Source organism: Ranitomeya variabilis, chromosome 5, assembly GCF_051348905.1.
Source record: "Ranitomeya variabilis isolate aRanVar5 chromosome 5, aRanVar5.hap1, whole genome shotgun sequence".
Classification (NCBI taxonomy): Eukaryota; Metazoa; Chordata; class Amphibia; order Anura; family Dendrobatidae; genus Ranitomeya; species Ranitomeya variabilis.
Window position 1 is genome coordinate 284,134,038 of NC_135236.1, and position 16,714 is coordinate 284,150,751.

Genomic DNA, 16,714 nt, shown 5'->3' on the forward strand with positions numbered 1-16,714 from the left:
CCAATATTTCCGCAATGGAGAATAGAAATAAAAAAAAAGAAAAATCTAAGTTTTATTCAGCTTTTCAGATACTTTATCATGATGTGGCCAGTTTAACATGCAACAACTGGTGAATAGTTATTTTTAAATATTAGCCAATTTAAATAGCACTTGCTTGGATAAATGAATCTATTGATCTTGTCTTTTGAAGTTGTCTACTCAGGCTCCAGGGTCACTAAAGATGACAGCAGAAGAAATCAATAGAAGTAGTGACAGTAATAGTCCCTTTTCCATTTCTATCATGGACATTTCAACAAAGACTGAAAACTATGAAGGAATGAATGACAAAAGCATGAACAATCACCCAATACAGGAGACAATCGTGAATGAATATTGCAGAGGGGGTATACAAAGACAACAGGAAAGATATGAAGAAAAAGTAGAGAGTAGTGAAGTGATGTTCTCCATATCGAAAAACCTTGCCATAATCCAAAATAATCCAAACCAAGGAGAACACTGTCACATGCAGACAGACACACAGCTAGAGATTTCTACCCATTCTGTGGAGACTTCATATCAAACAGGAAACTTAGAAATTGCCCAGATGCAATTTGAGAATCAAGCCCAAATATTCCAAGAAGAGATGGCTACGGAAGGACAGGTAGGAGAAACCCTCTAGGATAGAGAAAGTAAGATTAGTTCTATGTACCAGGGCATCACAGGGAATCAGTAAATAAGTATAGATTGGGTTTTTTTCTTGTCATTTTTATACCATGCTAGGACTTTTTATTTTTAAAGAGCGCCCATTATTAAATTTCATAGTATACATTTTATTTTGTTAATTGAAAGGTATGCCACACACTTATAATGTCCCAAGGCATCCAGTTAAAACAGGTAAAGAATTATCCTAAACTGGACAAGTTATCACCTTTCCATCAGATAGGTGATAACCTTGCTGATCACTGGGGGCCCAACTGCTGGGGCCCCGGTTGGACCCATTGGCCACACATTCATTCATTGTCTATGGGACAAATGTCATTGAATAGCACTAAGCAATTTCTGTTAGTCCCATAAACGATGTAGGGAGTTTATTTCAAAACACCATTTTCAGGATCGGTGGGAGACCCCCAGCGATCAGTAAGAGATCACCTATATTGTGTATATTTGACAACTTACCCAGTTGAGAATAGCCAATTAATTGATAAGAAAACCACTTCTACATTTTAAAGGAGCCTTTACCTTATTATACAGTATATTATGGAATATTCAAACAGACATTTTTTCAAAAATAGGAAATTGTAATTGTTATAATTTTTAAAATATGTTATTGATTTTTTTTTCAGTTAATAAAACATCGAGGGATGGATACTCCTCTTACACCTGTGTCCGTAATAGGCATAGACCACACTATGTCACCAGAGGGGGTCTCAAGCACTTCATATTGCTTAAAAGTGAGTCATATGCAGGTAACTGATGATCCACTGGCCAAATGGAGATACAATGTCATGAGTAAAATTAAGGTAAATCATTGAAATTTTTAAGGCCCAATTTACACATTTGTTTGTTTTTAACTCTATTTATGATAATAGAAAAAATTGGAGTCCGGCTCAACAGGACTGGATTTTCCTTTTCTTTTCTTTTTCAAAAGAAAATATAGTGCATACAAATGAAAAATTTACATGTTCGACATGATCCAGTCGACGTGTTTCGACTGCACTAAGCAGTCTTACTCATGACTAATGGTCAAATAACATGCAGTCATTTATATATATATTTTTTACAAGGTATAACACAGATGTTCTTAATTCACTTAACAATTAGGTGTTACTTATAGCAAGTAAAAAATAATCGAATGACATTACAAAACTGCACATTACTAGTATCCATGAATTTTTCCACAGTGCAAGTGAAAAAATGATATATGAATAAAATCACACACCAAAATTATGAAAAACACATGCAAAAAATGTAGAAATTAGAAAAATGTATTAAATTATACACCAGAATAAAAAACAAACAAAGTGTATTTAATAATAACATGATATACTGTAAATATACCATGTTGAATGTGACTTCTTCCAAGTAAAATATTATTATAACATTTGTATAAAAAATAATTCTGTGTAATTATAGTGTTTTAATTATTATTGCAATTTTTCTAATTCCTTATTTCAACATTATAAAGAAAAATTATAAACAGGTGAAGACTCAATACAAGTGTAATGACTAGTGATGAGCGAATATACTCGTTACTCGAGATTTCTCGAGCATGCTCGGGTGTCCTCTGAGTATTTTTAGTGCTCAGAGATTTAGTTTTCATCGCCGCAGCTGAATGATTTACATCTGTTAGCCAGCATAAGTACATGTGGGGATTCCCTAGCAACCAGGCAACCCCCACATGTACTTATGCTGGCTAACAGATGTAAATCATTCAGCTGCGGCGATGAAAACTAAATTTCCGAGCACTAAAAAATACTCGGAGGTCACCCGAGCATGCTCAGGAAATCTCGAGTAACGAGTATATTCGCTCATCACTAGTAATGACCAGGCCGAATGTTCCCTGCTATCCACCCCCACACGGTGTCCGCAACCGAAGGAATTATGGCACACACCGGTCTCAGGGATAACAGTTGCTTTTACTTCAGCAGGAACAGGAATTATAACTTGGAACAAATAAGGAATAGTCTCTCATGGGTAGTCCATGGCAATTAAGGTACCGTCACACTAAACGATATCGCTAGCAATCCGTGATGTTGCAGCATCCTGGATAGCGATATCGTTGTGTTTGACACGCAGCAGCGATCAGGATCCCGCTGTGATATCGCTGGTCGTTGAACAAAGTTCAGAACTTTATTTGGTCGTCAGACCGGCGTGTATCGTCGTGTTTGACACCAAAAGCAACGATGCCAGCAATGTTTTACACTGGTAACCAGGGTAAACATCGGGTTACTAAGTGCAGGGCCGCGCTTAGTAACCCGATGTTTACCCTGGTTACCAGTGTAAAATGTAAAAAAACAAACAGTACATACTCACCTTCGCGTCCCCCGGCGTCCGCTTCCCACACTGACTGAGCGCCGTAAAGTGATAGTGAAAGTACAGCACAGCGGTGACGTCACCGCTCTGCTGTTAGGGCCGGCGCTCAGGCAGTGCAGGAAGCGGACGCCGGGGGACGCGAATGTAAGTATGTACTGTTTGTTTTTTTTACATTTTACGCTGGTAACCAGGGTAAACATCGGGTTACTAAGCGCGGCCCTGCGCTTAGTAACCCGATGTTTACCCTGGTTACCCGGGGACTTCGGCATCGTTGGTCGCTGGAGAGCTGTCTGTGTGACAGCTCTCCAGCGACCAAACAGCGACGCTGCAGCGATCAGCATCGTTGTCTGTATCGCTGCAGCGTCGCTTAGTGTGAAGGTACCTTTACAGTTCACACTTAGATGCTGAGATGTGATTGGGGTCTGGAGCTTTTAAGAGCACTGGACAGTGTCTTTTGGTAGTTTACAGAAGGAGGTAGACACAGCAGTTAGAGGTTACAGACCTGTACTTGGGGTTAACTCCACAGTGTGTCATGGCACGTGCACAAGTACTTATAGGTAAATGTAAAAACTGAGGTGAGTCCAGTCAGAAAGACTTTAGAATGATGTCTGTACTGGTTAGAGAGGGAATCCAGGCTCTTAGGCCTGCAGAACTTGTAGTGAAAACAGCCTCCATGTGTGTTCTGCTCTCCCTGAAGGCATCCCTCAGACTAAAGAACATTCTAGACTCACCTTGAAAACAGCTCCTCCTATTGACCATGTCATTAGGAGCAGGCCAATAGGACGCCGAATTCACATCTCAGATCCTTACAAAACAATAGTTATGAGTCATTGTACACTTTCACCATTAGATGGCGCCAGAACACAGCAAATGACAAAAGCATTGCATCTAAAATGGAGGTGACTAGAAATAGAGAATTACAGCTCACAAATGCAGGTAATAATGTAGAGGGGCAGTTAGAGAGTGAGCTGTAGTGTACAGAAGCTACTCACAATCCAGGATTACTTAAAGGGAAGGACACACTCTGGACTGGGTCACTACACAGGCATTTATACATAAATATGAATGCCTCCCAAAAGGAAAACATTTTTACAAGGCAACATGATCGAGGAACTTTTAATACACTTGCCACAAATTGAAGAAACTTGCTGAAATTGGAACTTTTGGCAGTGTTGACAGGTGCCAAGTCCTGCTGGAGAATTAAATTTCCATCTCCAAAAAGCTTGTCAGCAGAGGGAAGCATGAAGTGCTCTAAAATTTCCTGGTAGACGGCTGCACTGACTTTGGTCTTGATAAAACACAGTGGACCTACACCAGCAGATGACATGGCTCTCCAAACCGTCACTGATTGTGGATACTTCACACTAGACCTCAAGCAGATAGAATTGTCTGTCTATCCACTCTTCCTCCAGACTCTGGGGCCTTGATTTCCAAGGTCTAATGTGAAGTTTCCACAATCAATGATGGTTTGGGGAGCCATGTCATCTGCTGGTGTAGGTCCACTGTGTTTTATCAAGACCAAAGTCAGTGCAGCCGTCTACCAGGAAATTTTAGAACACTTCATGCTTCCCTCTGCCGACAAGCTTCTTGGAGATGGAAATTTCATTCTCCAGCAGGACTTGGCACCTGTCCACACTGCCAAAAGTACCAATACCTGGTTTACAAACAACAGTATCACTGTGCTTGATTGGCCAGTAAACTCGTCTGACCTTAACCCCATAGATTCTCTTGTTGTCAAGAGGAAGATGAGAGACACCAGACCCAACAATGCAGATGAGCTGAAGGATGCTATCAAAGTAACCTGGGCTTCCATATAACCTCAGCAGTGTCACAGGCTGATGGCCTCCATGCCACGCCACATTGATGCAGTAATTGATGCAAAAGGAGCCCCGACCAAGTATTGAGTGCATTTACTGAACATACATTGCAGTAGGCCAACATTTCAGATGTTAAAATTATTTTTTCAAGCTGGTGTTATAAAGTATTCTAACTTACTGAGATAATGACTTTTGGGTTTTCATTGGCTTTAAGCCATAATCATCAACATTAACAAAAATAAACACTTGAAATAGATCACTGTGTTTGTAATCAATCTATATAGTATGAGTTTCACTTTTTGTATTGAAGAACTGAAATAAATTAACTTTTTGATGATATTCTAATTTTGTGAGATGCACCTGTATGTGGAGCCTAAAAAACGCACGGAAAAAACTACACTTACTTTTTAAGTGTAGAATGAAAGCTTTTCTATACTATCAAAAAACACTTAAAAACGCTGCTTCACATTAGCAACAAAAATACATCAAATAAGGGGAATAAGGCATAAAAAAATAAACAAAAGTTCAATAGCCAGATAAGATAGTTATTGCGTAGTTTTGTGCAGATCCTGCTGAAAACAAAGAACTCTGTATTTTCACTACATGTGAACCCGGCCCCACAGACACAAAACAGCCAGAAGTCATAAAGTGAAGCTAATGTAAAAATGAGAAAGCTCTGGCTGCTACGACTATGAATGAATGGACAAAAAATAAATCCACAGGTTCCAACAAGAGATGACCAGGATGAACTCACGTCAGCCCTGGGTAATCAAAAGCCGTGCCCGGGACACTGGAAAATAAGAGATTTGTGGGCCTTCCTTCTAGCCGCCAAATACCACTAACCTGGACACTAGACCAGAGTTCAGTGAATCCACTTATTTTTAGACCCAAATGGCCCTGATATAGTGTGACATTCTCAGATTTGGGTCTATGCCCTGCAGTTTCAAGCATCTGCTATAATGTAAAGTGCTGCGGAATATGTTGGCGCTATAGAAATACAATTATTATTATTATCTGCTGAATGTCCCTCATTGCCACATCTCCTCCTGCCAGGGTATAAAACAATGGTAAATGAGTGTGGCTAGGGGCTACATGTTTCTGTTGGGAGGTATGGTATGATTTATATATGCAGTCACATGAGCATGTCTTTGGTGTATTTCTCCTGCTTTTCTTCCTGCTATCCTGAATTCTCACTAGTTTACCCTTCTTCATCTCTGATTCTGGACTCGATGTATATCCATATACTGGCCAGTTAGTGAGCAGCAGAACAATGTCTCTGAAAATAATGACAGCACTAGCTTGTACCAGGTAAAAAAATAGAAAAAATGCAGCTGCGCTCACCAACCTCAGTGTGGTCTAAGTCCTTTATTAAGACATATAAAACATCACCATTTTCTTCACGGCACGAGGTAGTGTGAAAAAGGAGGAGGTAAGCAGGGATCGACGACGGCCGTTTCGCGCCAACAACATCGCTTCCACGCTGTACCAGAAGGCAATTCCTGTGACATGAAATCTTGGAACTGTATTCCTTTACATGGTAATACTGTCAAATATGAACCCTGCGTCATCAAACAAATGTCCTGCACAGAACTGTGCAAAACTACTTCTAAGATATACGGTGGCAACATTTTGGTGTGAATTCAGACACGTAATTTTAGAAGCTTAGAAAATCACTTTAAATAGTTATTTATGGGTGTAATGTAATTTTTATCTTTTACCTGTCTTCCATATTAGGTATCTTCACAAAATAATACATGTGAGCTACAGAAGATTAAGTTAGACACTGCTGAAAGTACACATGTACCAGGCGGAAGCAATAATATAGACCCATTAAAACAAACTGATAATCGGCTGAATGAAGAAATACACCCAGAAAATAAAAGAAAGGAGGAGGGGCAGATAATTGATCCAGAAATGAAAGATCTAGGGGAGATGCAAACTCTGAGAAGTTATATAAGGAACGGAGTAATAAAAAGGAAAAGAGAGGACGCAGAAGATACAGACGACGAAAAACAGAATAAAGAGAATAGAAAGGAACCAAATGAAAAAAATGAGGATCAGCTAAACAAGGCAGGGACAGCAACTACATCAGATATGTATCAGGGAATGGGATCAGGACTTACTCATCTACATCACTTGGTAAGCTTTGTTAATGGATTGCTGGATGAATAGAGCCATCAGTAACGGTTAATGTGGAATACAGAAGATGATATTGTATATTATTCATGTATATCACTCTGCACTGTGACATTATTGTAACTTTTCAGACTTGTGTGGTTACTTTGCTTCACTTTGGTAATTATTCACGTGGTGTGATATCCATGTTGTATTATCCCTGATCAGACACATAGCTATTTATTGCCCCTGCACTGGGACACCACTGTATTTATTGGACTCAGTTCACACCTGCATTACTGAAGTAATGAAATTCAACTGGAATACAAATCTGTTTTATAAAAACAAAAGAAAGCAAATGGAAGCAGAAGGGAGCCATTGACTGTAATATACATGACAAGTTTCTTGTTCCATCCAATAAACAGACACATAACACATCCCACACAGGCCCTATTATAATCAATAGTGTCCCCTGCGTCTATTTCTGTCTGGTAGGAAAAAGATCCAAATTCAACTTTATGAATGTGCCATAACATCAACATATTTACTATTCCTGTAATGTGAGATTAGTGTGTGCATTATGTCTGTTCCGTGACTTCATTGATTATTATTACTCTGGAAATCACTTTCTGCATTACTCATGTTCTATCACATTTCTGATTATTATTACTCTGGTGGCAGCATACAGTATAGTCTTCAAGTTGAAAGAAGACAAAGGTCCATCGAGTTCAACCTGTAACCTAACATGTTGATCAGACATAGGCAAAAAACCCTGAGGCAAATGCTAGTTGAAGTTAAAAAAAAAATTCCGACTCCACAAACAACAATAAGACTAGATCCCTGGATCAACATCCCATCACAAAATCCAGTACCTAAAAACTGTAATATTAGATTTTTCAAGAAAGGCCAAGTTTGATAACCTGTCTTGGTATTACAGTTCCCTTACTAACCTTGGTTGCACTTCCCTGCACTCACTCTAGTTCAGCTACGTCCTTCTTATTCACTGGAGCACACAATTGTACACAGTATTCTATGTTTGACCGCACTAGTACATTGTGTAGAGGCAAAACTATATTCTCGCCATGAGCATCGATACTTCTTTTAATGCATCCCATGATTTTATTTGCATTGACGGCAGCTGCCTGGCACAGGTCACTACTGTGGAGTTTACTGCCACTCATGCACCCATGTCTTTTTCATCAACAGCTTTAACCAGTTTTATTTGCTATACCCACGATCTTAAATGTATCCATTGCTATTTCTCTGCATCCTTCCAGTTTATTCTCTTTTTAATTTTAAATTATCATCCTCTATGTTGATTACCTTGCCAAGTTTAGTATTATCTGCAAATATGGAACTTGTTCTCTGTAGGTTCTGTAAAAGGTAATTAATAAATATATTAAAAAGGAGAGGACCCAATACTGACCCCTTTAGTATCCCACTTTTAACTGTGACCAAATCAGAGCCTATTCCATTACTAACCATTTTTTCTCCTGCCATTGGGTTAGTTGTTAACCAATTACAAATATTTTCCCCTAGTCCAATTGTTTTTATTTTGTGTCCCAACCTTTTATGTGCCACCGTGTCAAGCGCATTTGAAAAGTCCAGACAGACAACATCCATAACTTTAACCTGGTCCAGTCTGGAATTTACCTCCTCAAAGAAGATTATCTGATTAGTCTGACAGGACCAGTCCCTCACAGTCCATCATAAACCCATGTTGATGCTGGTTTATGGGGTTATTTTAATGAGATACTCCAGGATAGCATCTCTAAGAAAACTCAAAGATTTTGCCCACAGTAGAAGTTAAACTTGCATGCTTATAGTTTGCAGACTCTCTGCCTCGGATATCACTATGTGCATGACTCATGCTCTGTGACTTTACTGATTATTATTACTCTGTGAGATATCCGTGTGTGCATTACTCATTATATTATTACTCTGTTGGGATATCACTGTGTGCATTACTCATGTTCTGTGCCTTCATTGATTATTATTGCTGTGGTGGGATATCTCTTTGTGCAGTTTTATAACTAAGAAAGTCTAACAGTACCATCTAGCAATCATGCAGCACAGGTAGGATACACCTCTCTCCAAACTCCACTATCATCAATTGTCAGGCTTTGGATTGGTTTGCATTTGATGTTAATGTAATCTTATAAAATTAGAGATGAGTGAATACGTTTGCTGGTCCCTGGTCCAGCAGAGACGGCAGTATTCTGTGGCCACTGGATGGGAGCTCTGAGAACTGACTGCTGGAATCCCCTGCATCTCTTCTAATTTGTAGACCCAGCGTAATGCCATAGTTGTGGCTTGATGCACACATGATGTTGTGCCGGGACTACCGATCAGGAGAGGCATCGTAGATGCCAGAAAGTAGGAGGTGGTTTACAGGTCTCAAGTCTGGCAGCCATGGAATAATGCTACATCTGCTGGAACGGGATCCTGCAAATTGATTAGCTCATCTCTACTAGTAATGTATTCACCTAATATTCAGTATATTTCTAATGTCACACAGAGACGAGATCCTTGGTTAAAATTCTGGGAAACAACCAATCAGACCTTAGCAGTAGCTGCAGTGACTACGACGCAGACGAGCACTTTTTTTGGTCATATGGCTCAAGTGCCTGCAAATGGCGTTCTGGTGAGAAATGAGGTGAGTATTGTGATAATTCAGTAATTGCACAAAGGAATATGTCTTCTATAGCAATATTACTACAATAGTAAGGGCTCGCTCACACGAGTGTATACATGGGACAAGTGCTATCTGATTTTTTATCAGCTAGCACTCGACCCAATGTTCTTTAGTGGGGCAGCGCTGATGCACGATTGTTTCACTGACATAATCTGTTAGTTGAAAAAAATTGCAGCGTGACACACACCTATTCAAGTCTATGAGTGCATAGAAATTATCGAACTGCACTCGGAACACATCTGAGTGCAGTCTGATTTCTGGGGACTATTAGAATGCAAATGATGGAGAAATCTTGTTCTCCATCTTCTCCTCATAGTGTGCTATGGTTCTCTCATATGAGAAAGTCTACGGCTGTCTGACCGTAGCCTAAAACACTTAGAGATTTAGGCAAATAAAGAAGGAAGCCTTGCCATTCATTTTTAGCATGCATCAATTTTTCAAATAGTGAAAGTCTTGCAAGATAAAATAGTAAGTATCACTGCAGATCTGTGGCAAACACAGATAAGTATTTGAGATATTATGGCATATGATACAACAAAGCACAGGCACCATATGTCATGCTCGGACATAGGTACGTTCGGCGGACAACACAGCATGTAAATAAGACGGGATGGAAAAAGGAGAGAAAGCCCTAACGGTATGGAGTGTGGGATGGGACACCTCCTGACACCAACCTATGCCTGTCCCTAAGCTTCCCTAATGCCCTATGTGGGTCCTCCCCCCTGCCCCCATCACGTGCCTAATCCCTGACTGTCACCTCTATTAACCCTGTCTAGTGCACTGGCCAGCAAGGACTCTAGCCTCACCACTGCAGATGGTAAAACACAAAGGAAGGGACAAACAGAGAACAGACAAAGAGGAAAATACTCAGCTCGGGCTCTGCTGCTAACTTTCACAACAGCAGAGCAAACGGCACCAGGAATCAGAACTCAAACAGCAGCAACACCACCGTCACAGGAGAGCTCCACATCCCTAGCTGGTCTGCATAGAAGAAGAACCGACGATCAGCTGATGGGTCATGTGATAATTTAAAAGGGGTTGCAGTGGTTACAAACCAACATCAGCTGACCAGCCATAAAGACAACTGGTCCATATCTGCCACAAATCCTTAATGACACCATGGCTATAACGGCAAACTCAGCACTGCAACATCTGTAGTCATCTGCAGTTAATATGAATGGGATAAAGTACAGAACTAGAATTTAACAAGTAATCTGGTTAAACATAACTAGGGCATGTACATGATTTAAATATACAGCTCTGGCAAAAATTAAGAGATCACCACATCAAAACCATGTCATGGGCAGCCCAATCTCCAGACCTCATCCCCGTTGAAAACCTCTGGAATGTAACCAAGAGGATGATGGATAGTCACAAGCCATCAAACAAAGAAGAACTGATTACATTTTTGTGCCAGAAGCAGTGTGAAAGACTGGTGGAAAGCATGCCAAGACACATGAAAGCTGTGATTAAAAATCATGGTTATTCCACAAAATATTGATTTCTGAACTCTTCCTGAGTTAAAACATTAGTATTGTTGTTTCTAAATGATTATGAACTTGTTTTCTTTGCATTATTTGAGGTCTGAAAGCACTGGATTTTTTTTAATTTGGACCATTTCTCCTTTTCAGAAAAAAAATAATTTATTGCTTGGGAATTTGGAGACATGTTGTCAGAAGTTTATAGACTAAAAGAACAATTTACATTTTACTCAAAAATATACCCATAAAGAGAAGAATTAGACAAACTGACAGTTTTGCAGTGGTCTCTTAATTTTTGCCAGATTGTATGATTGTATGATTGCTGTATGATTATTAATATATCAGTTACAAGTACAGTTATGGCTGAATGTGTTGGCACCCTTGAAATTGTTTCAGAAAATGAAATGTTCCTTCCAGAAAATTATTGCAAGTACACATGTTTTGCAATACACATGTTTATTTCCTTATTGGAACAACACAACAAAACTGCAAATAAGGCAAATTGGACATAATTTCACACAAAACTCCATAAATTGACCAAACAAAATTGTTGCCACCTTTCTAAACTTGGGTAAACAATTATATTTCAAGCATGCAATGCTCATTCAAACTCACCTGTGGCAAGTAACAGGTGTGGGCAATATGAAAAATCACACCTGAAACCATAAAAAAAGGGAGAAGATGACTCAATGTTTACATTGTTTGTCATGTGTAAAAAACTAAACACGGAGAACAGAAAGAGAAGGCATCTGTCTGAGGACTTGAGAACCAAAACTGTTGAAAAATATCAACAATCTCAAGGTTACAAGTTTATCTCCAGAGATCTTGATGTTCACTTGTCCACAGTGTGAAACATAATCAAGATGTTTACAACCCATGGCACTGTGCCTAATCTCCCTGGACACAGACAGCAGAGAAAAATTGATGAAAAGTTGCAATGCAGGATAGTCCGGATGGTGGATATACAGCCCCAATCAAGTTAAAAAAAAACAAGCTGTCCTGCAGGCTCAAGGTGCCTCAGTGTCAGCGCGAACTATCCATTGACATTTCAATGAAATGAAACACTATGTCAGGAGACCCAGGAGGACCCCACTGCTGACACAGGGACAAGTAAGTGAGTAAGCCAATATCCTTCTAGGAAAGTGTCTTGTGGAGAAATGAGACCAAGCTAGAGGTGTTTGGTAAGGCACGTCATTCTACTGTTTACCGAAAATGGAATGAGGACTACCAAAAAAAGAACACAGTGCCTATAGTCAAATATGGTGGAGGTTCAAAGATGTTCTGGGGTCGTTTTGCTGCCTCTGGCACAGAGTGCATTGACTGTAGGTAAGGCATCATGAAATCTGAAGATTACCAAAGTATTTTGGGTTGCAATGTAGTGCCCAGCGTCATAAAGCTGGGTTTGTGTAGTAGGTCATGGGTCTTCCAGCAGGATAATGACTTCAAAGATACTTGAAGAAGTACTCAGAAATGGATGGAAACAAAGCGCTAGAGAGTTCTGAAGTGGCCAGCAATGAGTCCGGATGAAAATCCCATTAAACACATGTGGAGAGATCTCAAAATTGGTGTGGGGAAAAGACACCCTTCACATATGAGGGACCTGAAGCAGTTTACAAAAGAAGAATGGTAAAAAATTCCAGTTGAGAGGCATAAGAAACCTATTGAAAGTTTTAGGAAGCAATTGATGCAGTAATTTATTCCAAGGGGTGTGCAACCAAATATTAAGTTGATGATGCTAACAATTTGTCTGTCCGATTTTTGGGGTTTTGTGTGAAATTATGGCCAAATTATATGTTTTGTGCTGTTCGAATACACACAAAGGAGATAAAAATATGTATAACAAACGTGCAATTTCAGTAATTTTATTGGAGAAATACTTCATTTTCTAGAATAATTTTAAGGGTGCCAACACTTTTGTCCATGACTGTATACCATAGAGCGGAGTGCACATTGTACTCACACCCTAACTGATGGTAAGACTTTTCTGTTCAAAGACATGTCACCATTAGTGTTGAGCGATACCGTCCGATACTTGAAAGTATCGGTATCGGAAAGTATCGGCCGATACCGGCAAAGTATCGGATCCAATCCGATACCGATACCAATACAAGTCAATGGGACTCAGGTATCGGACGGTATTCCTGATGGTTCCCAGGGTCTGAAGGAGAGGAAACTCTCCTTCAGGCCCTGGGAACCATATTAATGTGTAAAAGAAAGAATTAAAATAAAAAATATCGCTATACTCACCTGTCCGACGCAGCCGGGACCTCAGCGAGGGAACCGGCAGCGTTGTTTGTTTAAAATTCGCGCTTTTACTTGGTTACGTGAGGTCCCGGCTTGTGATTGGTCAGGGCGGCCATGTTGCCGGGACGCGGACCAATCACAGCAAGCCGTGACGAAATTACGTCACGGCTTGCTGTGATTGGTCCGAGTCCCGGCAACATGGCCGCCATTAACCAATCACAAGCCGTGACGTCACGGGAGGCTGGACATGCGCGTATTTTGAAAAGCGCGCGTGTCCAGCCTCCAGTGACGTCCCGGCTTATGATTGGTCACGGCGCCATGTTGCCGGGACGCGGACCAATCACAGCAAGCCGTGACGAAATTACGTCACGGCTTGCTGTGATTGGTCCGCGTCCCGGCAACATGGCCGCCATTAACCAATCACAAGCCGTGACGTCACGGGAGGCTGGACACGCGCGCTTTTCAAAATACGCGCATGTCCAGCCTCCCGTGACGTCCCGGCTTGTGATTGGTTAATGGCGGCCATGTTGCCGGGACGTCACTGGAGGCTGGACACGCGCGCTTTTCAAAATACGCGCATGTCCAGCCTCCCGTGACGTCCCGGCTTGTGATTGGTTAATGGCGGCCATGTTGCCGGGACGTCACTGGAGGCTGGACACGCGCGCTTTTCAAAATACGCGCATGTCCAGCCTCCCGTGACGTCACGGCTTGTGATTGGTTAATGGCGGCCATGTTGCCGGGACGTCACTGGAGGCTGGACACGCGCGCTTTTCAAAATACGCGCATGTCCAGCCTCCCGTGACGTCACGGCTTGTGATTGGTTAATGGCGGCCATGTTGCCGGGACGCAGACCAATCACAGCAAGCCGTGACGTAATTTCGTCACGGCTTGCTGTGATTGGTCCGCGTCCCGGCAACATGGCCGCCCTGACCAATCACAAGCCGGGACTTCACGTAACCAAGTAAAAGCGCGAAATTTAAACAAACAACGCTGCCGGTTCCCTCGCTGAGGTCCCGGCTGCGTCGGACAGGTGAGTATAGCGATATTTTTTATTTTAATTCTCTTTTTTACACATTATTACATTAATGTTGTTGCGATACCCGATACCCGATATCACAAAAATATCGGATCTCGGTATCGGAAATTCCGATACAGCAAGTATCGGCCGATACCCGATACTTGCAGTATCGGAATGCTCAACACTAGTCACCATGTAACCACCTAACGCAATGTTTCCCAAACTCCTGTCCTCATGACCCCCAACACTTCATGTTTTCTGGATTTCCTTGGTATTGCACAGGCAATGGAATCGTTATTAAGGCATCGGAAATTGCCACATATTCTCTCACGTGTAACACTAAGGAAATCCTGAAAACATGATGTACTGGGGACTGGATTTGGGAAACACAGCTCTAACGGCTTCCAAATAGAAATGACTACTTTAGGAAACATTGCTTAATGTCACATCTTTAATAATTTACAGATAAAATACATTTTTCATCTGCCTAATAGAAACAGCTGTCAAGTCCTTTGCGCAGTTTTGATGATGCTCAAGTGAAATCAGCCACACTGCAGAATATCTCAGAGACAAATCTCGGCACAATGAAGCAGGTGATATTATTTTATTTACACTTTAATTTTTTTGTAAAAAAAAAAAAAATTCTAATTGTATTACACTTTAATGACTCTAACCCTTACAATGAAATTAGAATTCAAGCATAAAACTTGTCTTCATATGGCAGAAAGTATGCAGTTATGACAAAAACTAAGTACAACTTTGAATTCTAAGATTTTATATATCAGGTCATAATACCACAGGCAGGAAGTAACAGCCACTGGCTATGATTGCAGTTATGTATGTTTGACTCGAAAAGGCTGCGGTGCTTCAGCGAACAACATACAGTGGTAACGGAAAGTATTCATACCCCTTTAAATTTTTCACTATTTGTTTCATTGCAGCCATTTGGTAAATTCAAAATAGTCCTTTTTTTCTCATTAATGTACACTCTGCACCTAATTTTGACTGAAAACCCCCCCAGAAATGTAGTAATTTTTGCAAGTTTATTAAAAAAGAAAAACTGAAATATCACGTGGTCTTAAGTATACAGACCCTTTGATCAGTACTGAGTAGAAGCACCTTTTGAGCTAGTACAGCCATGAGTCTTCTTGGGAATGATGCAACAAGTTTTTCACACCTGGATTTGGGGATCCTCTGCCATTCTTCCTTGCAGATCCTCTCCAGTTGTGTCAGGTTGGATGGTGAATGTTGGTGGACAGCCATTTTCAGGTCTCTCCAGAGAAGCTCAATTGGTTTAGGTCAGGGCTCTGGCTGGGCCAGTCAAGAATGGTCACAGAGTTGTTCTGAAGCCACTCCTTTGTTATTGGAGCTGTGTGCTTAGTATCATTGTCTTGTTGGAAGGTGAACCTTCGGCCAAGTCTGAGGTCCAGAGCACTCTGGAAGAGGTTTTCATCCAGGATATCTTTGTACTTGGCTGCATTCATGTTTCCTTCAATGACAACCAGTCATTCTGTCCTTACAGCTGAAAAATACCCCCATAGAATGATGCTGCCACCACGTTTCACTGTTGGGATTGTATTTGGAAGGTGATGAGCAGTGCCTGTTTTTCCCCACACATACCACTTAGAATTATCACCAAAAAGGTCTATCTTCGTCTCATCAGATCAGAGAATCTTATTTCTCATAGTCTGGGAGTCCTTCATCTGTTTTTTTCTTAGTAAACTCTATGCAGGCTTTCAAATGTCTTGCACAATGACACTAAGCTGTATGCTTAGGGTTGTTGTCTTGTTGGAAGGTGAACCAGACCCAGAATCTTATTTCTGGAAGTCCTTGATCTGTTTTTTAGCAAACTCTATAAGGGCTTTCATATGTCTTGCACTAAGAAAAGGCTTCCGTCAGGCAACTCTGTCATAAAGCCTGAGTGGTGGAGGGCTGCAGTGATAGTTGACTTTATGGAACTTTCTCCCATCTCCCTACTGCATATCTGGAGCTCAGCCACAGTGATCTTGGGGTTCTTCTTTACCTCTCTCACCAAGGCTCGTCTCCTATGATTGCTCAGTTTGGCTGGATGGTCAGGTCTAGGAACGCTTCTGGTGGTCCCAAACTACTTCCATTTAAGGATTATGGAGGCCACTAAGCTCTTAGGAACCTTACTTACTGCAGAAATTCTTTTGTAACCTTGGCCAGATCTGTGCCTTGCCACAATTCTGTCTCTGAGCTCCTTGGCTAGTTCCTTTGACCTCATGATTCTCATTTGGTCTGACATGCACTGTGAGTCGTGAGATCTTATGTAGACAAGTGTGTGCCTTTCCAAATCAAGTCCTATCAGTTT

At 40.9% G+C, this 16,714-nt stretch overlaps 1 protein-coding gene across 3 annotated transcripts in view; it reads left to right on the forward strand.

Annotated features, from left to right (window-relative positions):
- Positions 1 to 16,714, forward strand: part of LOC143773615 (uncharacterized) — a 42,492-nt gene that overhangs the window by 10,805 nt on the left and 14,973 nt on the right. For 2 of the 3 annotated variants that reach the window (XM_077261010.1, XM_077261011.1), the window contains exons 5-9: positions 191 to 640; positions 1,323 to 1,445; positions 6,564 to 6,968; positions 9,463 to 9,600; positions 14,877 to 14,975. In XM_077261010.1, coding sequence (XP_077117125.1) covers positions 191 to 640; positions 1,323 to 1,445; positions 6,564 to 6,968; positions 9,463 to 9,600; positions 14,877 to 14,975 — 1,215 coding nt within the window. The remainder of the gene's footprint in view (positions 1 to 190; positions 641 to 1,322; positions 1,446 to 6,563; positions 6,969 to 9,462; positions 9,601 to 14,876; positions 14,976 to 16,714) is intronic. The other variant, XM_077261012.1, reaches the window with a different exon arrangement.